The sequence below is a fragment of the Cervus elaphus genome, chromosome 24 (assembly GCF_910594005.1).
Source record: "Cervus elaphus chromosome 24, mCerEla1.1, whole genome shotgun sequence".
Taxonomy (NCBI): domain Eukaryota; kingdom Metazoa; phylum Chordata; class Mammalia; order Artiodactyla; family Cervidae; genus Cervus; species Cervus elaphus.
Genome location: NC_057838.1, coordinates 28,231,729 through 28,255,245, shown reverse-complemented (window position 1 = coordinate 28,255,245; position 23,517 = coordinate 28,231,729). Strand labels below are relative to the sequence as shown.

At 48.6% G+C, this 23,517-nt stretch overlaps 1 protein-coding gene across 1 annotated transcript in view; it reads right to left on the bottom strand.

Annotated features, from left to right (window-relative positions):
- LOC122683273 (adenomatous polyposis coli protein 2-like) overlaps positions 1-19,200 on the bottom strand; it is a 132,994-nt gene extending 113,794 nt beyond the window's left edge. Inside the window, exons 1-6 of the mRNA XM_043886967.1 lie at positions 19,096-19,200; positions 17,842-18,002; positions 17,602-17,615; positions 17,148-17,233; positions 16,352-16,912; positions 12,095-12,153 (exon numbers count right to left, since the gene is read on the bottom strand). Of these exons, the coding sequence (XP_043742902.1) occupies positions 12,095-12,153; positions 16,352-16,912; positions 17,148-17,233; positions 17,602-17,615; positions 17,842-18,002; positions 19,096-19,200 (986 nt within the window). The remainder of the gene's footprint in view (positions 1-12,094; positions 12,154-16,351; positions 16,913-17,147; positions 17,234-17,601; positions 17,616-17,841; positions 18,003-19,095) is intronic.
- Between the last annotated feature and the right edge of the window lie 4,317 nt (positions 19,201-23,517).

Here is a 23,517-nt window from a genome sequence, read left to right as displayed (position 1 = left end):
TACCACTATTTCACAGATTTGGAAACTGATGCACAGAGAGTTTAAGCAACTTGCTCAAGGGCAGACAGCACTGACCCACGACACAGAACCCAGGATCTGAATTCAGCCCTGTACTCCAGGGCTCTCACCAACAAACAGGCTCAGGAGCTCAGCGCTGTACTGAGGGCTACAGCCGCTTATCCTGCCTCTCTTCTCCTCCAGCCCAGACACCCGTGCCCGTCCACTCTGATTTCCTGTCTTGCTTATGTGGGAACCCCGGGGGAATTATGGCTGACAGGTACTGTGTCCCTGCGCAGGAACCCATTTCCCATTCTTTCAGTCTACCTCCAGCTAAGGTTTAAACTGCCCTGAGACAGATGTGGGATCATTATCTGGGATTAAAAAAAAAAAAAATTGAGGATGGATACAGCACAGAAGCCAGTATCCAAGGTTGAGAGCATATGGTTCTAAATTTTACAGAGATAGAAATCTAATATTCCAACAGAAAGTAATTCTGCAAGTCTTTGAAACACTTCAAAAACTGATCTGCAGAGGCAGACATAAATCATCATTGTGAAGGAAACTTTTCCTCCTAATAGGAAAAAAAAAAAACTAAGGGGAAAAAAAAAAGTTGAGGAAATGACTCACTGATATGTACGGAGGCGAGAGAAAGTGGGCCCCGAGGAGCCACATGGGTGGTTTACAGAAGCCTCGAGGCCCAGCTGGGAGGAGGAGGCAGGCAAGTGAGGCCCCCGGAGCACCCATCTGAGCTTCTGACTTGTTCTTTTTCTTCTTCCACAGTTCCTGACTCAGAAGCACCTGGAGATGGGGGTAAGCTGGGCTTAGGAGCCTAGGCTTAGACTGCTCAGAGTCCAGGCCTTGGAGAGCTGGGACAGCAACTTGGGCCGCCTCTACCTCACCTCTTCCTGGCTGTGTGACCTCCAGCCACTGGCCTGCCCTCTCTGAGCCAACTTCTTTGTTGGAAAAAACGGCGAGAGCAGTACCTACTACATGGATGGTTATCAAGATGCAAGATAAAAAGAAATTCCCCACACCAAGGGCCAAGGAAACATTAGCAAGTAATAGCTAACAACAGTACCGATAAAAAGGCTGGCAGATCCTTTTATGTCCTGGATCACGGTACCCAGCGACCAGTTCAGGTCCAGCCCCAAGAGATGGGGAGCACAAGCCTTGGGCATTCCCCATTCAAATATGGCCCTGGAACTCGAGCCAACTGTGGGCTGTGGTCCTGGCCTGAAAAGGAGCCCTGGATACTGGGCAGAACAGGAATGGCAGGCCTGGGAGCTGGGAAGAAGGGGTCCCGCCACGATGGTGGGGGCAGGGTGGAGGGGCAGATGTGTCCACGTAGAGAAGGGTTCCCAGGGTCTTTGGATCCTCCTGCATGTTGGACTATTTCCAAAACTGCACCAGGTCTTGGTCCAGACACCTCCTACAGGCCCACCCATCAGTGGCAAGTTCAGAGGGCATGTGTGTGTTTCCCTCACCAGCGGACGAAGCATTCATGCCAAAAACCAAGGTTATAAGTAACCATCATCCTTCTCGGGTGGAGCTCTAGTGGTGACCTTCCATCGTACACCAGCCTCCTTCCTCTCTGGCTTGTGTGAGTGGGTGAGGACGGCTCCCCACTGCCCACATGGGCCCCTGTGTCATTCTGCAGAGGGACCCTGGGCTGGCGGGGCCTGTCCCAGGCCTGCGTCCACGAGGCAGCCCCCCACCACCCCCAAAGCCTACGAACCCCACGATAGAGGCTCTGCTGGCACCGCCCACACACTCAGCCAACTCGGATCCAACCCGGGGATGCTGGCTCAGGCCATTGGGCTGCCCGGGGACAATGAACCCTCTCAGTGTCCTTTACACAGAATGACCCAACACCCTGCTTAAAGCCACGCTGCTCGACCATTCTCAAGTACAGTAACTCCTATCAAGAAAGATATAAATGGTGCTGAAGTGAACGACAGGGCCATTCTTGTGCATAAAAGGGCTTCTCTGTGTAGGCTTGTTGTGAATTGTCCTTTTTCAGTGCCTTGATTGTCAAGCCAGTGACGGACAGCAGAGCCGAGAAGGCGCTGGCTGTGTTCGCGGGGAGATGCTCCAGGGGGCCATGCAGAGTCACCCACATCCTTTCAGGCTGTGGTCCTGGAGGGGCCTGTGAAGGTGGGTTGCCCACGTGCTCCTGGCCCTGGGGGCCACAGCAGAGGAAACCTGAGTGGGGAAGGGGAAATGGCCCATGCTCTTCACCATAAAAGATGCCAAAGGGACTCTGGGCTGAGGGTTAAGTTTGGAACGCGCGGCGGTCGGAACGCGCGGCGGTTCACCCTTAGGCCACAGTGCCCTGGGGCTTGATTATCATCTCCCCTCTGTGGGTAGCCTGGGGATCCCTTGGCCTGAACACGGGGGCAGCCACGGCAGCAAAGGCCCGCCAGCTGGCAAGGCTCGGGGGTGGGATGATAGCAGGGCGCAGGGGGGCCATGCCCAGGCCCAGCCAGCGTGGTGGTGCCGGGAGGGGGAGTCCCCAGTGCTGGTCTCCACGGGCTCTGCAGGGCCCGCTGGGCAGTCCTCCCTCTCCCCTGAGGATGAGCTCTAAGACCCGGAGCTCTCGTCTCTGCCTGTCCTGCCCCTAAGTCCACCCCACACTGGAATACTTGACGTGTTTGTAGTTCTTCAAATAAGCCCGGCCTTCGCACCCTCCCTCAGGCCTTTGCAGGCATCTCGGGATGCCTTCTGTCTCCTCCTCCTTCACCAGCATTGAGCTCTGGAAGCTTCTCCAGTTCGGCCTAGTTGGATGAAGCCCTCAGAACCTTGGCTCAGCCCCTGCCAGTGTTTCTTCCCCTCCCCTGATGGGCTGCTGGTCTTTCTCCCCAGGGGAATGAGAGATGGAAAAGCACCCTTCATTTCCACGCATTTGTCCAGAGCAGGGGGCAGGGGGTGTCCTGGCTGTCCCCAGGGACCCTATGGGCTCTCCCTGGGAGATGGGAGATGCTTTCAAGGGTCAGGCTCAGTCATCTGAGGTTACCTTCAAAGCAGCTGCTCAAAACGGGGCTCAGGGTCCAGCCAGGTTGGCTAAGTCCGAGCCAGGAGTGGAGTAGGGACAGAAGCCACAGGGAGGGGACGACCGTGGGAGGGGTCCTGGCATCCTTCTCCTTCTACTACCGAGACTTGCCAACTGTGTCTCAAAATTCTCACTCCTTCAAAGAAGGCTGGTGGAGAAGTGTTTTCCAGAGGTACCACCAAGGTGCTAGGAGGCCGCTCTGAGAACACAGGGAGGGGTGAGCAGCTCTGCCGGGAGAGGAACAGAGATCACTGATGGGAGGATGACGCTGTGTGCATGTGTCTGGTCAGCGGGCTTGGGGTCCAGCACCTCCCCACGCAGGAGAAAACCTAAGGCCTGGTCACTGCTGAGAGCATTCAGTCAGGGCACCCAAAAACCCTGCCATAGGGACTTCCCTGTGGCATTACAGGGGGGCCCCAGTTCGATCCTTGGTCAGGGAACTACATCCCACATGCCACAACTAAGAATCTGCATGCTGTAACTAAAGATCCTGCATGCCACAGCTAAGACCTGGTGCAGCCAAATACATTAATTCTTAAGATATATATTTTTAAAAACTCATGACACAGGCAGCTGGGTGGGAGTGTGTGATGGCGACAGGGATTTTGCAGGGGCCCTGTCCTTCGGATACAGACACTGACTGTGGCTCCTGCCTGCAGGATGGACTTGGGGCGGGTGTGGGAGTGGGGGCCCTGTGAGTAGCTACATAGGAGCTCCGGAAGATGAGAAAAGTGAGTCCATAACTAAAAGTGCAGGTGAAGGTGTGGGGCCTTGGGAATGAGCGGTTTGGCCAAAGGCATGGAAGGAAGCTTGCAGTTGACCTGTGAACCAGGCCGTGGGGGAGATGTAGATCAGCAAACACAGAGGGGGGTGCAGAAGAACAGGAGGACCACACTCGAAGGCCTGGGGGAGCAGCCCTGGGGGTCAGGGGTTGTGAAGGCAGGGTGAGGTGGGGGAGAGAGGTGTGGATGGCCCTTGCTCATCAAGAAGTCCTCAGGAGCTTTGACGTGAGTTCTGTGAACTGGCCTGTGGTTCCTCACTGAGGAAGGACGACTGGAGAGAAGAAAGAGCTAAGGAGGCAGAGGCCAACTCGGGGCCTTGCTAATCAACCGGGGCATGAGACGGCACAGGCTGGAACTAGGTCAGCATCAGAGTTGCAAGGGGACGACAGCTGCAGGACTCGGGGACCACACTGGGGGAGGAGGAGCAACCGAGGTTGGTACCCCGACTGCCAGGAAGCAGGGCGGCCCGGGGGAGGGGACTTGGCCCAGTGTCACTGAAGGAGACAGCTGGCAGGAGCTGGAAAGTGGCATCTGGAAAGGTGACCGCAGAGACACAGGCCCAGAGGTCAGATGCTCAGTGGGCGGAGCCAAAGAGATGAGCTGGCGAAAAGCAGATGAAGCAAAGATGGTGAAACCCAGCATCACAGAGCAGGGGGCTGGAAGCATAGCAGGTACCCAACATGTCAACCTGCTCCAGTGTTCTTGCCTAGAAAATCCCATGGATAGAGGAGCCTGGCAGTCTACGGTCGGACACCACTGAGCGACTGCGCACACACAAAAAACACGTGCGTGTAAGCTAAGGGAGTCATCCTAGCCAAGACCTCTGCTGCACATCCTGAGCCCCTCTGGGATGGAGCCAGATGCAGGCTGCATCAGCCATGCTGGGGTGGGGACAGCTTGAAATTCATCCATGTCCAGACCCCACCCCAGAGATTCTCAGTCGGGGGTGGAACCCTGGCAGCAGCATGTCTTAGAAACCCCCTAACTGTGAAGACAGGGCTGAGAGTATTGAGAGAAATGGTCTAATTCCCCAAATGAGGAGTGCGGTCCAGGAAATTGCTTATGAATATGTTTTTCCTAAAGAAACTTAGGTGATCCTGCGGCAGGACCTGACAGGAGGGTCTCAGGTCTGGGGGAGACGGTGGAGTGCATGCTGGGGGCTTCCTAAGGACAGAGCAGCCCCACCCACACATGCCCGCCTCGGTCAGGCTCTCTCCCCCTGCACAGACGGAAGCCTCCTCTGTATGCTGGGACACATGGGGTCTCCCTGGCGACAAAGGACAGTCACACCTGCCAGGTACCCTCCATCCCCTTTCTCTCCCGCTTGCCTTGTCTGTGAAGACTTAAAGAGTGGTAGGAGCCAAAGAAAGCTGAGCTCCACCAGGAGAAGTCCACTTACTCAAGGACAGGCTCTGAAAACGTCACCGGCAGTTCAGTTAGAAGACCCTCTCCATTTATGGAGGAAGTTTTCACTGCCTCGAGGAAGAGGCCTGTGTCTGCAGAACGAGTGAGTTGCTATAACTTCTTAATCAGTTTTGTCTGAGGGGGTCCGTACTGAAGAACACTGGAGGTAAAAACCCTTTCAGACACAGAGATGAATACAAGTGTTGATAAATAGATGGTGAAGCTTTAGTCATGGGCAACGGGGTGCAGAGACAAAAAGAAGGACGAAGTAGTGGAAGAACCTCTAGAAGGGCAAATCAAGACGTGTGCCCCTAAACCTTGTATCCTTAAGCCAGAAATTTAAGAGTACCTCAGACGTATAGTCACAACCAAACAAACTAGCCAGGATCCAGAGAAGTTCTGGGAAGAGACCACCCAGGTGGGGATGAGGTCTCTGAGCAACAAGAGTCAAACTCAGGAAAGCAAAGAATGGAGTGGTGTTTGCCAGGGGCTGGGGGTAGTGGGCAATGGGAAGTTACTAACCAACGGGTATGAAATTTCAGTTATGTCACAGGAACACATTCTAGAGATGTGGGGTACAGCACGGCGCCTATGGATAACAATACCATACTGTACGTGGAAAAAAATCTGTGAGGAGGCTACATCTCATTTCAAGCATTCTTCCCACAACTCAAAAAGAAAAAAAGAGGAGTAGCAGTATCATCTTTTTTTGGCGAGGGGGGCTTTCCTGATGGCCCAGTGGTAAAGAATCTGCCTGCCAACCAGGAGATGTGGGTTCAATCCGTGGGTCAGGCAGATCCCCTGGAGGAGGGCATGGCAACCCACTCCAGTATTCCTGCCTGGAGAATCCCATGGACAGAGGAGCCTGGTGGGCTACAGTCCACGGGGTCACAAAGAGTCAGACACGACTAAGCAACTAAACAACAAACACTATCATGCACTGGGTCTGTTCTGGGAGGATTCAGTTCTATTTTAAAATATGAAGAAAAGAATCTAAACATAAAAATAGATATAGCTGTACGTCTAACTGATTCGCTTTGCTGTACATTTGAAACCAACAACGTTGTAAATGAACTATACTCCAACGAAAATTGTAAATGAATAAATTTTTTAAAATGTGAAAACATGACAACAACAGCGCAGCTGTGATGTGCCCGGCAGCTCTGCGGACTGCAGCACACGGACAGCTCACACACGGTGGTCAGCACTGGGGTGGTCCCCGCTGTCTGGAATGTGCAGGGCCTTTTGCTCACATCGTCCATAAAGAGGACTCTATGTGAAGCTGACTCACTTTTCTGTCTGTGGTAACACTGTCCAATACATGCAGCCCCCAGCTACATGTGGCTTTTTTAATTTACATTTTAATTAAAATCAAATAAGGTTTTGGAAGGCCGGTTTCTGAGTCACACTAGCCACCTTCAAGGGCCCAGTAGCTCCACATGGCGAGTGGCTCTGTACTGGACGGTGCAGAAAGCAAACATTCCTGTCATTGCAGAAAGTTCCACTGGACAATGCTGCTCAAGAAGGCCGCTCTGTAAGGGATCAGTCAGCCTTGCGTTTACAGCTAGAAAAATTAAGAATGATTAGTCATTGTGGGCACTGGCAATGACGTCCCTGGACTGTTACAAGAGAGGAAAAAGAAAATTCTGGAATTTTGGCTGATTCTCCTGCACTCATTGACATCTCTGAAGAATAAACAACATTTATCTCTATACATGTTCACCTTTGTGCTTTTTTTTAACAATCCAGTTAGATCCTTGCCTGAGAGACTGTCTGTCTGCTTTAATCCAGCATCTCAATTCTGCAAATCTTGGCTAAAATCTGTCTCCTAAGGAGCATTCATATAAAGTCCTGAGTTAGAGCTCTGCCCAGGCTGAAAATTCAAGCTCTGCGGGTTATTTCCAGAGACTATATGAGAGTGGAAGAGCCTGACACTGTGGGTCTACAGGAGGTTTCATATTTTTAAGTCTTATCTTGAACGCTTATCTTTTTAACAATATGAGAGAAAAATGATTTTGAAGAACTTTTGGAGAGGCATAGGAGTGTTTGTAGGAGCATACATAGGGCACAGGGATGAAACAATGACTCTGAAGAGGGTGTGGCCGCTTGCTGGAGAATAACATCAATTTCAAATGCTTGGCGTGCGGATGCGGTTCATAGGCTGACCACTTTCTCTGTTTGGCTGAGACAAAATCAAGTCCGTCAGACAATGGGTTTGCAGGTCCACACTTGTCAGTGTGACCAAAGCGCGGTCTTACGGGACGAAAGACCACAGCAAGATGAAGACGTTTAACCTGAAAGTGGGATTAACTGGTTTCACTTTTTTTATTTTTACAAATGAGACTATCATTCCTGAAAGCCACGCCCCCTCCCCCAAAATATACACACGAAAACCAAAATGATCCCCAAAAACCATCACGAAGTACCTTTCACCAAATTCTTACATAACCATGGTTGATCAGCCTGTCCCTTAGAAAACGAATTTTGCGACAGCGTGTACCTCAAGCTGTACCTAAGCTGGGGAAACAGTTGAGCCTATATTCTTTAATATTATAGGACATTTGGCTATGTCCATTTCTCAGGATCAGGTTTCTAATTAAACTGAAATGGCTCAGGCTTGTTAATAATTATAGTATAACACTATATTTGTAATAAGTATATGATATATTTACATGATATATAGAAAGACTATATCATTAACATATCAATAAATATGGTAAGTCATCAGCTGTGACCCCAAGTTATCCCCTTTTATATGGCAGATAGGGATTTTTTTTGGTGTACAATATAGTGATTCCCAATTTTTTTTCACAATTTTTAAAGGTTATATCCCACTGACAGTTGTTATAAAATACTGGCTACATTCCCTGCGTTGTACAGTATATCCTTGTAGCCTAGTTTATACTGAACAGTTGGTACCTCTTAGTCCCCCGACTCTATCTGCCCCGCTCCCTGCCCTCTCCCCACTGGGAACCACTAGTTTGCTCTCTTATCTGAGTCGGCTTCTTTTCTGTTATAGTCACTACTTTGCTGTATTTTTTAGATTCCACGTATACATGAGAGCACACAGTATTTGTCTTTCTCTGTCTGACTTACTTCACTGAGCATAATACTCTGCAAGTCCGTCTGCATTGCTGCAAATGGCAAAATTTCATTCTTAAGAGGCTCAGGGGTTTAATAAACTGAATTCACGCAAAGCTCAGCGCAGTTCTATGCCCTAAGCAAGTTTTCTCTGTTGATTCTCTCTTAACATGAGCAATTAAACCTGAAAATAAACTTTTTATTAATTGTAAAGTGAGATTTATTAGCAGTAATATACAAACTACTACTTCACTGATAACTGAATTAATACACTGTAATTTGTCTTTATTTTGCCTTGGTGTGTTCTTTATTAAAGTGAAAAAACCACCAATTTTTTAAAAAGTAATATTATCCTAATCCATTGCATCAGCCTAGTTATTATTTAAATCATTATTGGAAGGAAAAGTTGTCCCACTACAATTCTTCTATTAAATGAGGATCACTTTAAATGAGCTGCTTCTAACAGAAGAGAGGTCTGATTCTCGCTTCTGAAAATGCTACATTTGCAGGCAAGCAAAAATCCAGGAGTTTTAGTTACTTCCTGATGTTCATTTACTAAGCGCATGTAGAAATCAAACCTCAGAAATTGTAACGTCCATTTCTCTGAAATGGCTGCCAATTCAACTAGATTTTAAAAATTTGTGTTAAATAAAGGTGTTAAAAAACAACAAGAACAACAACACAAAAGCTTACTGAGCACCTGGTGAGTGTACGGTGTTGTTTTCAGTTCTACTGATAAGGTCTATAAAAGATATGTGTTTAAACTTGTCTTTAAATATTCTTACTGTAAGATGGTACAAACTGGTAAGAAAGCTATTTATTAAAAGTAGGTACTTATATTACCAACATGTAATCTTGAATATCTTTTAATCAGAAAATAGCTCACATAGCTTCTGCTTCATTCCTATTCTTTTTCTCCCTTCACTTGATTATAATAAATTGGTAAAATGATCCAAAATCTAAGAGAACAGCAAGGACTGTAAATGCAGGTTTTAGACTCAAATTTCTGAGAAATTTTTTCCTTCCCGTTCTCTCTGCCCTGCAATTATATTTTTCCCTTTTACTAATGACACCCAATAAGTTCAAGTTTTAACATTTGTTTCTCTGCAGGTTAAAAGTTAAGAACGTATTTCAAATAGCTAAATCCCAAGTTTAAAATATCATATAAGGTAGCTTCTGCTAAAATCTCACCAGCGTAATTCCCCAAGCTTCAACTATTGAATGTGATTGCCTTTCTTTGTGCAAAAAATGCACACATTATAAATTGTTTCTAACTTGTCACAAAACAGTATACGTACATAAGGGACGATATAGAGGAAATGTTTTACTTACGAAAGGTATTATTAAAATCTATAGCTCCCCTATAATCATATACTGTTGAATCTCTACAACTGGCTAGTTCTCAGATAATCCCATTTTCTCAGCAACCTTTGCATTTCTCTTTTACTGCTAATCAGAAACCTTAACAAAAACAAAACAAAAAAAAAAACCAGAAGCATTTTAATGAAGTAGATGAAAACAGGCAAAAGTGCTCGAAGCCCTACAGAAAAATAGCAGATATGGTCAGGGCCTGATGTCACATCTTTTATACCTTCATAGCCTCATCTGTTATATTACACACACTCTGTGCTAAGTAGGTTCTTCCGGTTGTTGGGACATGACCTGAGATTTAAGAAGTGAAAATTCTGCCATGATCCGCTTTTAAAAATCCTGAATACCATAAAGGAACTGGAAGAGATGACTGTCTGATTGTCAAGAGTATTATTTGATTTCTGCTGTTAAAAAAAGCAAATTAAAACCTGATATGCAAAGAGCACATTGGCTCCATTCACTTACAAGAGATCAAGAATTCCTAACAGAAGTTAGGCTAACCCCACCCGGTGGACTGGGACAGTATAATGTACCCCACACAGTTTTGGGGGGAAGCCAGATGCCAGCTTCTACAATACCCCACATTCCCTCTGGGGCCAGATTCCACACAGACAACCAACAGCAACGGAGTCAGAGAAAAGTCAGCATCAGAAGCTAATGAAAAATACTACTTTCCCAAAAATACTTGCCATCATAATCACGGCTCTATCAAGAAAATAGATTTTGAAGAAATACTTCAAAGCTGAGATTCCTTTACTTAGCGTTCAATAGGAAATTAAAAAAAAAAAAAAAAGATTTCGCTTTCCTAACGCATGGCTACTCCTCTGCTTGGTTCTTAAAAATAATTTATGTAAAGCAGGATTTTCTCTAAATATACCGTGCTCTCCCATGTACACATTGGAAATGATATTTGCATACAGCAAGTATATGCACTGATACACACATGGTAAAAAGTTAAAAAATATGGACTGCATAAATCAGTATCTGATTTTAAATATACACCAACTTCAACAGATTTGTTTGCAATTTCTAAATTCCTCAGGTAGAAAAGATCTTTCTTGCTGGCTGTGATTGGAGAAGATGTTTATACTCTATAGAGTGTGCAGAAATGACTTCCCATATAAACAATGAAAGAATGGTTCCAGAATCTTGGTATTCTAACCTCGCCTTTGCTAGTAAATAGCCACCCTATTAAATAGCCGCCCGAAGAACATGAGGAGACTGGCGGAATCAGTCTGTCATGCTACAGTAAACATGATATTTTGTGTGCTGCCTGAGACATTTTTTTTCTCATGAATATAAGTTGCCTGCCATTTATTATGAGATTTTTTTCCCCGATTGACACCCCATTATGTATATTCAGTCAAGCTCAAACAAGATTTCAAGTGATCAATATACTATTTGCGTTGAAAGTCTATTACCCGTTCTAGCAATAAACTCTGCAGCGAAACCAAAAATGGAGAAATATTTAGTGAACTGAATTACACAGAAAGCCATATTTGGGGCAAAGGGAACAGAGACAGGGAGACAGAAAAGTAAGGAGAAGAGAAGGCAGGGGAGATTTTTTTCCTAATAGACACAAGCTTTCTAGAACCTGACCACTGATGAAATATATAGGAAATAAATGCCTGAAATGCCTAAGGATTTTCCAAAAATCTTAAATTACATGTTGAGGTCTCTACAGAAGTAGGGAAGGGTCTTCCTCTGGGTCCCTTTCTGAGAACAGACAGTAAAGAGCCATACTTAGAAGTACCTGACATCCAGAAGTGGAGAAGGTGGACCCATCCCCGGGAAATCTATACAGTCCCACACCATCCAATGTCTTTGTGTGAAAGAGCAATGGTCTCTTGCATACTGTAATGCTTTCCATTTTATAACTGAGGCGGACCAGTCCTGAGAGCGTGACCTTCATCAGCTGAGCTAAAGAAATATTTTGCTTAATGGATGTGGTAGGACAGCCAGCTCCCCAGCAGACTTAAGATTTCAGCCGACATATCTGATGCTGCTCCTACGTGTGTCTACGTATTGGGATCTGTCTGCCTGAGCCAGGAGAAGATCAGAAAGGGCAGGGCCACAGAAAAAGACGTGACATCTGGGGAAGGATCAATTCAGCACTGCCCAGACACTAAAGGTTCATATTCTGTTACCAGGAAAAGAATGCGACGGGGACGGGTAGAGAAAAACGCCAATGGACGGCTGTCATGGCAGTCACACTGCTTTACAGTGAACAGAGTGACTTGGTCTAAGTTGGACATCCTTCCACCTACCCAACGGGATGATGTCACTTCCGTCTTGACTCTTACTTATGAGGCTAGAGTCCTGGGCAGAAGGAATGAAAATAGGGAGAACGGTTCTGCATAGAGCTCCAGGATTACTGCTATTTGATTATTTGGTTTGCTGAACTTACGGTTTGAACCACCACTCGCAGGCAGGAGAAGAGTCACCATCCACCATATCAAAGGATACCTGTAAGACCAACATATTCAGGTCATTAGCAGTCCAGGTAGCTTCCAAATTTCATGAGTAGCAAAGATGCATGCACCAGGCAAGAATACTGGAGTGGGTTGCTATACCCTTCTCCAGGGGATCCTCCCCACCTAGGGATCAAACCCATGTCCCTTATGTCTCCTGCACTGGCAGGCAGATTCTTTACCCACTGAGCCACCTGGGAAGCCCCAAGAAGCAAAGATGATTTACTCCAATTTGACCAAAGGAAATGTATCCAAGCTACATCTGGACAAAACCTGTTTCTTGTGATACTTTTAGTTCTAAAGCCTAGAGCATGACTACTTTTAAACTGGCAACCTAAAGGAGGACATACTGTTAAAAAAAAAAATTTACTCATGATATGAACAACTGTATATGTTCACTGCACCTTCTTGAGCGTTGTAGGCGCTAAGATACCTAAGCACAGCAGAATTAGAGCCTAGCATCCACCAGGAAGAAAAGAAAAACTCTCCCCACTACCCCAAGTCGCTGCAAAATAAATAACGGAGTATTTCTAAGTGGCAATTCCAGTTTGTGTAGGATGTGTGCATTTGTGGCAAATTGTGCATACTGAAGTGTATTCTTTCATATTACAGAGATGAATGTGCAAGTACTCAACATCACATGATTTTTTAAAAAGCACTGATTTCCAGTTTTTTAAAGGGAACTCCCTACTAACACTCACACATCCACAAATATGTGAATTTTTAATTTTTACATGCTTGCAGCCAATGATATTACTAGTATGACTAACCTTTCAACTCCCTGTAATAAGTGGCTTAGCAAAGAGTGTTTTTCTTTGATTTCCTTGAAAAACACACATAACCTGACATTCTCATAGGGAAAAGGTAGATCCTTGGAGGCCAGTTCTAAAAGAAGTCAGACATCAGACGGCTCTCTCCATCCTACAAGGCTCTCTAGTGTCCTAAAAAAGCTCAGTGTACACTAAAACCATCTCTTATGATAAAAAATGAGATCTGTTGGCGGGCCAAGGCAGCCCAGGTGTTTATTCAGGCAGCACATTCACGTCACCGGGAGGTGGGAGTTCTGGAATGCTCCTCATACAATGCTGTGTACACATTACTGTTGTAACTCAAGGAGGTAGTGTTCTGGAACCTTCTTGCTCTGCCATTTACGATGCAAGTGGGCAGAGCGAACTTCCACAAAATAATCGCTGCAAATCTTAGGACAAGTCTCTCTTTGAAACCAGGCTACCAGGGCCACTGGTGTCTGAGCAAAGCGCCAGAGACATCCTCCCAATGGAATGTTTAGACTGAAGCTGAAATCTATTTTGACTTTAGAATGACCTGTTGTCATTGGCAATTTACCTGATTGTGTGTTCCTGGTAAGACCGCAAAGCCTTCTAGGTGCTACAATTATGTAGTATTAGAGGAAGAAGGCAAAAAGCAGAAGGTGGTCCCAGCAGCTTTGAACTTACATTCAATCTGAGCAGAACATGCAGTTTTCACCTGGAGTCTCACCTCAGATTGGAATAACTACTGAGATATAGTTATCCTGTTACATAAATGGGCACCACATCCAGATTCTGAAAGGCATTCATTCACTCCAGCCATCAGGGGAAAAGTAGAATTTTTTCTTATTTAAATGATTTGCGTTAATAAATGGTAACATCAAGTGGGCATTCTTTTGAAAAATTTTTTTCTTGTTTTTTGAAGAAAAGGAAAGAGGTCAACTTGCTATCTCTCTTCCTCACGGTCAGACCCACTGTCTGCAGTAGACGACGCGGGTTAGCAGGACTATGACAATAAATGAATTAAATGACAATAAATGAATGCCTCTTTCTTCAGAGCGGCGCAAAATATTTTATTTCCCATAGATTGGAAATAAGGTTTGAAATCGCCTCGTTCTGTTGCAGGAATGGCTTTCCTCTCACCTGACGTGACATGACTGGCTTCTGATGGAAGGACCAAGCAGCAAAAGGTAAACTCATTCATCTGCTTCCTGCTTCCGTTGTGCATCTCTGTTCTGAGATGCCTGGTGCTTGTCTATTCCACAAGCAGGTTTATTGCCTGAAAAGGAAACCTCTCTAAAACACTTACTTTGATAAAGAAATTCTATTAAGAATACCAGAGCACAAAGAACTCTTTGGGGCTTCACTAGATGCTTTGATATTTGTCCTTCCAAGAGTGTCTTGTAACCCCAGGATCTTAAAATGGGGAAAGCAGCATTCACTTCAGACTCCTTTTCTTCCAAACCAACCTCTCAAAGTTAAATGGATATTTTCACAGGCTGACAAGCGACACGGAATAATACTGTGCTTTTCCAAGACCTACCTATGAATTGAAGCCTAGCCCCCAACCTTTTAGTGATTATTTAAATAAACATTCACACCCAAGTCTAGCAACTGCCTCTCTCTGCACCACTGCAATTGTCGAATTCCTTTCCTGGCCTTTCATGCAGATGCTCGGAAACAGGGTGGGGCTCCCTGCCCCTGCATGCCATGTCAAGGGAGACTGTGCTGCAAAGAAAACTCAATTAATCGTTTATAGTCCAGGGTTTCGGCATCCTTCACAAACACCTTTGAAATAATCCTATTGGTAGGAGTGCCACCATTTCTCATGTCAAGATTTAGATGAAAATCTCTGGTGTCAACCCAAATGTTCCGGGCACAAGTATGGACGACAGGGACTGGAATGAAGGTGACAAGTCAAGGAATTGGGAAAACCTCCCTCAAGAAGAGATGTGAGGAGGAGACAAGCTTTCCTGTTTATCGATGTCTCTGTTAAACATTTTCTTTTCCTTAAAAAAGATTTTTTTTTTTTTTTTTTTTTTACAGGTATGGTTATCTAGAAGTCAAATCCAACCCTCCTGAAGCATGCTGGTTTCCTTATGAGTCAGCAGGCCATAAGCAGTTCAGACAGACTAAATGGGCAAGAGCTGTCTTTGGACACACCCATTTTGCTCATTCTCACTCTGATTTTTTTTTTTAATCATCTTTATGCTACTTGGTGTCTGACTGCAGAACTTGCATCAAAAACGGCACCCTTCCATCTCCACCATCGCGGACTCAGGCTCCCAGGTGGAATCACTTCCCTTCAGCTCTTTTACTGAACACAATTGGATTACAGCTCATTTCTTCCTCGATGGGCAACTCCTGTTTCTGTTTCTCTCCAGCCTGCATGTTATCAGCTTGACATTCCCTTCAGAGGCATATGACAAATCAAATTGTCCATCATCGCATTTATCAATGAAGGAGTTTTTTATTTCCAAGGACTGGTTTCGTCCACTCCCTTTACAATCATGGACACACCAAAAAAAAAAACAAAACCCATGTATTGGGTTGGCTTTTTTTTTTTTAAGGCAGTAGAGTGGCATGAGATAAAAGAATAGATACAACTCACTCTAAAGACAGAAAAGCAACCGACAGCCAGAAAGCCAAGGGCACAGTCTTAAAACATGATTTTAAAATACCTGGTGCCTACACCCTAAACTTATAACATTTATTTTAAAAATGACTATTAGCTTTGAAAAACTTTACCAAAAAAAATGAAGTAAATTATTTTTCATTCAATTATTTCATTATTTTCCCGTTCCACGTCTTTTTGCATGATTCAGCACTTTTAATACAAAATCCTGCCAAGAAGTTAAAAGGTAAATGGAATATCTTTTGGGTGCCTTAAGGCATCATACACTTTTTATTGAAGCCACCTGCTCTTCTGTTACTACAGGAGCATATCAGAAATACAGGGGTCACCGGTTTGCTGCTGTAACATCCAGTGACCACCTCAGAGCAGCGCAATTTTCCTCTTGGGCATCTGAGTGGCTTTGGGGGACGGAATGACCCACCGCAGAGGCTTCACCCCATCTCTGGCTCACCCTACACGCCCGGGAGCCACGCAAACGCAGGCAAACTCGAATGCACCTGTCTAACCCCCCTCAGCTGTAGCTACAAGCTCCACCTGATATGTCTTTTCAACCTTTGTCAAGTATCTCAAGGCAAGAATTTCCTGAAGCCCTTCCCCCCAGCCCCCAAATCGAGGCTTTCGCTGGAGCCCCCAACCCGCGGGAGTCGCAAGAGGAGGCTGAGATGGAGGGAGACCTCGGACTCGCTCTGCAAACTTAACCTGCGCATCGCGGACCCGCGTCCGCAGCCGAGGGCTCGCACGTCGCCCCTGCACTTTCCCCGCAGCATCCCACGCCCACACGGCACACTCACCTGCGGGAAGGCAAGCCGCGCGCCGCCGCGGTCCAGTCTCCCGGCGCGACCTCCGCGGGCAAGCCTCCGCGCTGGGTGCCAGGAGCGCCCTCGGGGGTTGGCGGGGACCGCCGGCCGGCTCCGGGCAGGGCGGCGGGACGCCGGCAGCCGGCGGGAGGAGTGCTCCCGGGCGGGTCCGCGCCGAGCCCGAGCGAGCGGGCGAGCGGGGCGGGAGGGGCCATTTGTAACCGAGCAGACGCTACCACCGCCCCTTACTCGCGGGGGGCGGGGGCGGGCGGTCAGGTGACGGCGGCCCACCCTCCGCCGCCGAGCCGGGTGGTTCCTGCCCGGGAGGAGCCCCCTGGCGCGCTCTGATTGGAACTCCCGCCGCAGTGGCGGGGGGTGCGGGGAGAGGGGGGCACGTGACAGCCCGGCCCCGCGGCCCGGCGCGCCCCACCCCCGCTGGGCACCCCATCTTCCTCCTGGAAAAGCCGGGGGACACAGGGAAGGCGGGGGAGCAAGCGGGGGTGCAGGAGAGCCTACCAGCCCTTTTTGCCGCAGCTCGGGGTTTGCTCCCGGACCCTGAACCCGGAGAGAAAGGGTTCCCCTGCGGCCAGCCGGCCTTCACCGGCCTCCCAACCTGCCCTTGACCGCGGTACCCTCCCCCACAACTCCAGTCACCGGCGCTCTGCATAGACCATCGCCACTCCGTAGATGCCTGTGGCACTTAAAAGTGGTTCTTTTTTTTTTTTTTCCCCCTTCTCGCTGCATACCAGCACAATGTGCTAGAGAGAACCCAAGACGATGCATTGCAGACAACGTCCAACTCGGAGGCCAGGGAGACCCCCCGGGGATGTCTGCTGGCCTCCGAGTTAGTCTCAGAGGAGCTGGGGCCTGCTTCCTCTGGAGGAGGAAAGGGGCACCACGGGAGAGCTGCAAGTCTCCGATTCTCCTCAGGAAGCAGGGCGGGGTGGGGGGGGGGGCGGTTAGAGGACGGTCTTGGGGTGCGAATCCAGTTTCCAGCCTGTGGGAACGCTTGGCTCATAATAAAGGTCAGATTAAACGGCTAAGCCAGTGGTGCTGGCGAGGACGCGCCGCACGGTCGTGGGAAGCCCGGCTATTAATCACCCATAACCACCACTGCTTTTCTCAAGTCGGGGAATGGGGCCGTGGGAAAGCCCCCGGAGTTGCGCGCTGTGCTAGAGCCCCAATGCCTCTGCAGAGCGAATGGATTCCGCAGCCTCTCTCCCACCTCCCTGAGGCCCTCTCACCCGGCCGCACCACCCTAGAAGACAGGAATTCAGAGAAAATGCGGTGTCACGTTCCCCGCTGTGACCGCGGACGCGTCTGCGCCAACTCCAACACCACGTGGGGGTGGCGAATCTGGGTGCCTGCTCCCCGCTTGCGTGGTTATGTGGGTAAACTTATAAGATTATTTGTTATAACGAGATTGGAAGAAGTCTGTCTCTGCGCTGGATTCTCTCAAACTTTTGTCCAAAGGAGTTTCGTACTCGACTAGGGCGGGGAATCGGCTTCTAGCCGAGGTCGCCGCGGCGCTCAGTTGAGTCCGGGAAACCGCCCGGAGGAAGACCGAGGCCCCTAGTCCCTGGACGCTGTCGCCTCTGTTCGCCGCTTCGACCTGCCGGGCAATCCGTCTTGTGTCCCCGAGGCCCTAACAGGAATGTGACGGTGTGGAACCTTGACCCCTTGGTACCTGGGTTTCGCTGGGCAGGGAAAAAGTGGTGGGCAGGTTGACCCCCCCCCCCCCCCCACTCCCCACACACACACACATACAAAGGGCTTTACCCGCAAAGCTTCTGGCACAAACCTAGAGAGGGCACCTTTGAGGAAGCCGAGAATCTAACCCTCGTAAATTGGGTGGGGAGAGGGGGAGAAGTATCTGTTTTGAAAATAAATGCCTTGCTACCATTACGTCCCCCACCACCCCGCTTCTCCAAACCGCAATAGGCTGGGGGAAATCCCATCTGTAAAATGTAAGTCTGTCGAGAGGAAAATGCTTGGTTAAAAATCAACACCTTTTTTAATAGGAAGATGGGTAAGCTTTCCATTTCCAAGTGTTAATGATACCACTACATTAACGTTGGAGGTTTATGGTGACGGGAGAATCCCAGCCCACCGGACGCAGACAGAATCTTCACAATTGACAATAAAGTCTTCCTCCTTGCATTCACCCCCATCTGCCGATCCCAGTCAGCTACTCCATAAGGACTTGGGGGACCAAGACGCTGTAACCCGGGGTAGGTGGCGGGGCCACTTGTTGCGGCATCGTCAGAGGAGGTGATTTCCAAGCGGATCTGGCGGAGATGCAGAGTTAAAATCCCTTCTCCAGGATGCAGACGTTCTAGAAGCCTCCGCAGGCGGCAAGCCCTGACTCCATACCTCGAGATGTGGTGTTTGGGGGTGGGTGTTGTTGTTGTTGTTGATTTGTTTGTTTTACTAGAACTCTGGGCCATCTTTGCGTGAAATGCTTTGTCTTGCACGTCTGAAATTTACTCTGTGCGGTTACATGCGTACCGCGTGCGCACAAACATTTCACATACACACACACACACACACACACACCAGGGGATCGCCCCGCTTGGGCGGAGGTGAGTGCCACAGACGCTTCGGACTTAAATGCGCTCTGCCCTTGGGAATCAAAGCGAGGGGGAAGGCCTCCATGTGGCTGCTGACCTGAGTCAGGTAACTCGGAAAGGCCCTTCTCCCGCTTCTCGGGGAGGATAGAGCTGGGAACCAGGAGGTACCAGGGAGGTCCAGGTGCCCACACGGCGCCCGCCGCGGTGAAGGGCAGAGATGTCGGGAGGCCCACCGGACAAGAGCGAGCGGGTTCTCAGGGAATCCGAGTTCATTGTCTACCAGGTCACGCTCTGTAGAGAAAATGCGCGGTACCCAAAAGGGAGTGAGAGAGAGAGAGAGTGACCAAGTGTCCGTGCAGGGCCGACTCACTCGCTTGGGGAGGGGGACGCGAGGCTCGTCCACCTGAGTGGCGCGGTAGTCTCACCGGCCCCGGGCGGCCACCGAGACATTGCCTTCAGCATCCTCCAGTGGCACTCGAGCGAGTTTGTGGAGCAAAAGCCGAGCCCAGGAGCCGCTCACTGTGGGTTTGGAGTGACCACGTCTTAGGGCAATGGAGAGCTGCCTCTGGGGTCTTCGGCATGGAGAGGTTAATAGAGGGAAGAATTTGTCCTGGTTTTCCACATGAAATGAGGCTGGTAATACTGCGCGCTCAAAAGAGTAATAAGAATTTGAAGGTGTGTAGAGTGGGGGTGGGAAAGGGTTAATGCTAGGTTTAGGACTACGATGGGTAAAGCCCGACTTCAAGATCTTCCCGTCTCAGGTCGCGTACTGGGAAGCTTAACCCAGGTGGAGGCACCTCCCCGCATTATGACACCTGGCGGTACCTTGCAACTCCCAGGTCCCCATGGCCAACCTCTTAGCGCCGGCTGGAACCGGCAAAAGTCTTTGCCCGCCCACGCCGCTTTAATGGACTCTTTTTGCCTTTTGCTTTTAATCCGAGGGCAGGTTAACGCCGACTGGGACCGCAGTGCGGCCGGCAGGCACCTCGCCGCGCGCCGCAGCCTCCTCAGAGCCGGGCGGGGACTGCGGGGCTGCTGCGGCAGCAGGGCCAAAGCCTTGCGGCGCCTCCCGCCCCCTCCCCCGCGGCCACACCTCAGTCGCGAACCGCCCGCCTCTATCCGCCCCCCACCGCCACCCACCCAACACGGCCGCCTGCCCTTCCCCGCGCGCTCCCGGCGCCAGCCCCTCCACTGGCGGGTGGCAGGGGCTATATGCCCGCGTTCGTGCGCTGGCGTGGGGGATCGTACGCGACGGCGACCCGCGACCCCACCACTGCGCCCAGCTCGGGGTCCACCCACGTGGAGACCACCGGCCTGCGCCGGTCCCCCCTCGCCGGTCTCCCGACTGGGCTGAGGGTGCAGCTTGCGGAGCCCGTTGGTGCTCCCACCAGGCACTGTCCATCCCAGTCTTTCCTCCATGCCAGGGTCTGGCAGGTAGGGAAGTCCCTTCGTCTCCCTCCCGCGCCCCCAGACATCCCCGGACAAAGCCGCCAGGCTTCCCGCACCGGCGCGGGAAGGAGGTCCCCCCACCCCACCCCCGTCCCCACACTGGGTAAGAGACTCGCGCGGAGAGCGCCTCCAGGCGCTGGGCCTTGGTGCGGTCCCCGCCCCTCGCCTGCCAGCTGGGCTGGGGCTGAGAGGGCCGCCTGCGCGGGGCGGGCACCCCACCCTAGGTTCCTCCAGCGCCGGCACCCGGCCGCCGCGGCGCTGCAGGAAGGAGGCCCAGCGGCGCCGGTTCCCCCACACCCACGTGCCCCGCGTGTGCGCGCCCCGGGCCTGCAGAAGCTACCCGGCTGGCGCCGCCGGGATTTCTGGGCGGCCCCACCCTCCCCGGCCACCACGCTTCGCTCGCAGCGTTCGGAGTCTCCTTGGCGCCTTTGCTGCAGCATCCAAGACCCGGCGCCGCGTCTGCCAGCTGAGCTGCGGAGCACGCCTGCGGGCCGCTGCCCAGAGGCCGCACCTCCCGCGCGCGTCCCGCACTCACCTTTTCCTGTGAACTGGGATTCAGTCATTGCACCCGGGCTGTTCAGCCACCGCCCACGGCCTCCTGGAGAAAGCAGCAGGAGGGCGTTCCTGAGGCGCCAGCACCTTCCAGAAACCCTTCCCTGGCTTTCAGCACAGCACCTTCATCAGCCGGCCACCCTCCCCGACAGTATGGGAGGCGTAGCTCTCCCTTGGCTGTCTCTTTTTCACCACCACACCAGTGCCCACCTATAGACACACACACACACCTGAGCACCGCAGGCCACGGCCGGGATCTCTCTCCAGCTCCTAATTCCAGCACTGTGCAGCGCACATCACGTCGCTGACAGCGAGGTGAGGGAGTGGCACTCAGGACCTAGGTGGTTTCTTAAAAATCATGAAATAGCTTTCTGCCCCTAGTCATGGCATTTTTAAGAGGATTGTCCTTTATTTAAAAAACAAAAAACAAAAAAACGCACAACAGTGTCAGGCAACTATAATCCAATAAAAAAAAAATAGCCCAGGAACATTTGCACTTTTAAAATAATATTAAAGTATTTTGAGCTGATCGTAGATTCATATTCAGTTTCAGAAACAATATAGAGAGATCTTGTGCACACTTTACCCAGTTTTCCACAGTGGTAGCAATTCCCAGAACTGTGGTACAGTGTCATAACCAGGATACTGGCATTGAGCAGGTCCACTGATCATGCTTAGATTTCTCTGGTTTTACTTGTATTCATGTGTGTATGTATTTAGTTTTATTCAGTTTTATCATATGTGTGGGTCCATATCCACCACCGCAGTCAAGGTAGGGAACTATTTCAACACACAGGATCCCTCTTGTTGCCTTTCTGAAATCACACCTAGGGGAGAGGCGGGCTGATCACCACTAATCGTTTTTCTTCAACTTTGTCATTTCAGGAATGTCATGTATAATGGTATTATATACTAGTATCTTTTTGGGCCAGTTTTATCCACTCAGCATAATTCCCTTAAAATTCATTCAAGTCACTGTATCAATAGGTCCTTCTTTTTATTTCAGGTCCTTCTTTTTATTGTGGGTCCTTCTTTTTATCCATGCCATGGAGCTACCATAATGGTAAACAGTTTGTTTAATCATTCACGTACTGAAGGGCATCTGGGTTGTTTCTAGATTTGCACTATTAGAAATGAAACTTCTGTGAACATTTGCGTCCAGGATTTTGTGTGACAGTAGCTTCATTTCTCTGGGATAAATGCCCCAGAGGACGAATTTCTGGGTCATATGATCAGCACATTTTTAGTTTTGTAAGAAACTGCCATACTCTTTTTCCAGAGTGCCTGCGCCAACAGCAGTATATGAATGATTCAGCTTCTCCTCATCTTCCACAGCATTTGGTGTTGTCACTGTTTTTTACTTTAGTGATTTTGATAAATGTAGTAATATTTCATTGTGGTTTTAACTTGCATTTCTTTGATGGCTAATGATACTTATTATTTTTCATAGGCTGATTTGTCATCTCCATACCCTTTTTTGGTGATGTTTGTTCACACTTTTTGCCCATTTTCTTTTTTTTTTTTTTAAGTCTTTATTGAATTTCTTATAGTATTGCTTCGGTTTTATGTTTTGGTTTTTCAGTTGTAAGGCATGTGGGATCTTAGTTCCTCAACCAGGGACTGAACCCACACCCCCTGCATTGGAAGGCAAAATCTTAACTGGACCACCAGGGAAGTCCCTGCCCATTTTCTAATTAGAGGTGGTTTTTTTGTGTGGTTTTTTTTCCTGTTAATATTTCAGAGTTTTTTTTAAAAGCATGTTATTGAGGTATGATTGACATATAAAAAACTGTACATATTTAATGTATACCACTTGATGATTTTGGAGATAAGTATATACCTGTGAAACTCTCAACCACAATCTGTGCCATAAACACCTCCATCACATCTAAAGGTTTCTTCCCACCTTCTTTATTATGATTAGTTTGTTGTAAGAACACAACATAAGATCTACCCTCTTAGCAAATTTTTAAATGTATAACCCAGGCATGCTATTAACTATCGGCATCATGCTATACAGTAGAGCTCTAGGGCTGACTCATCTTGCAAAACTAAAACTTTATATCCATTGACTAATTACCCTCCATTTCCCTTCCTCCCAGGCCCTGGTAACCACCATTACGCCCTCTACTTCTATGAGTTTGAGTAGTTTAGATTCTGCGTGTAAGTTGAGTAGTCATGTAGTACTTGTCCTTCTGTCTGGCTCTTACTAAGGATAATATCCTTTAGGGTCATCCATGTTGTCAGAAGTGCCAGGATTTCCTTCTTTTTTAAGGCTGAATAATATTCCATTGTAAGTATGTACTATATCTTCTCTATGCATTCATCCATCGGTGAACACTTGGCTTGTTTCCATGTGTTGGCTATGTGGCTATGTGAAAAATGCTGCAGTGAACATAAGATTGCAGAATATTTCAGTTCCTAAAGATATATCTGAAAGTGGGATTGTTGAATTAGAAGGTAGTACTACTTTTTTATTTTTGTAGGAACCACCATGCTATTTTCAACAGTAGGTGTACCAATTTACATTTCCAACAACAGTGTACAAGGTTTCCCTTTTATCCATATCCTGGTTAATACTTATCTTTT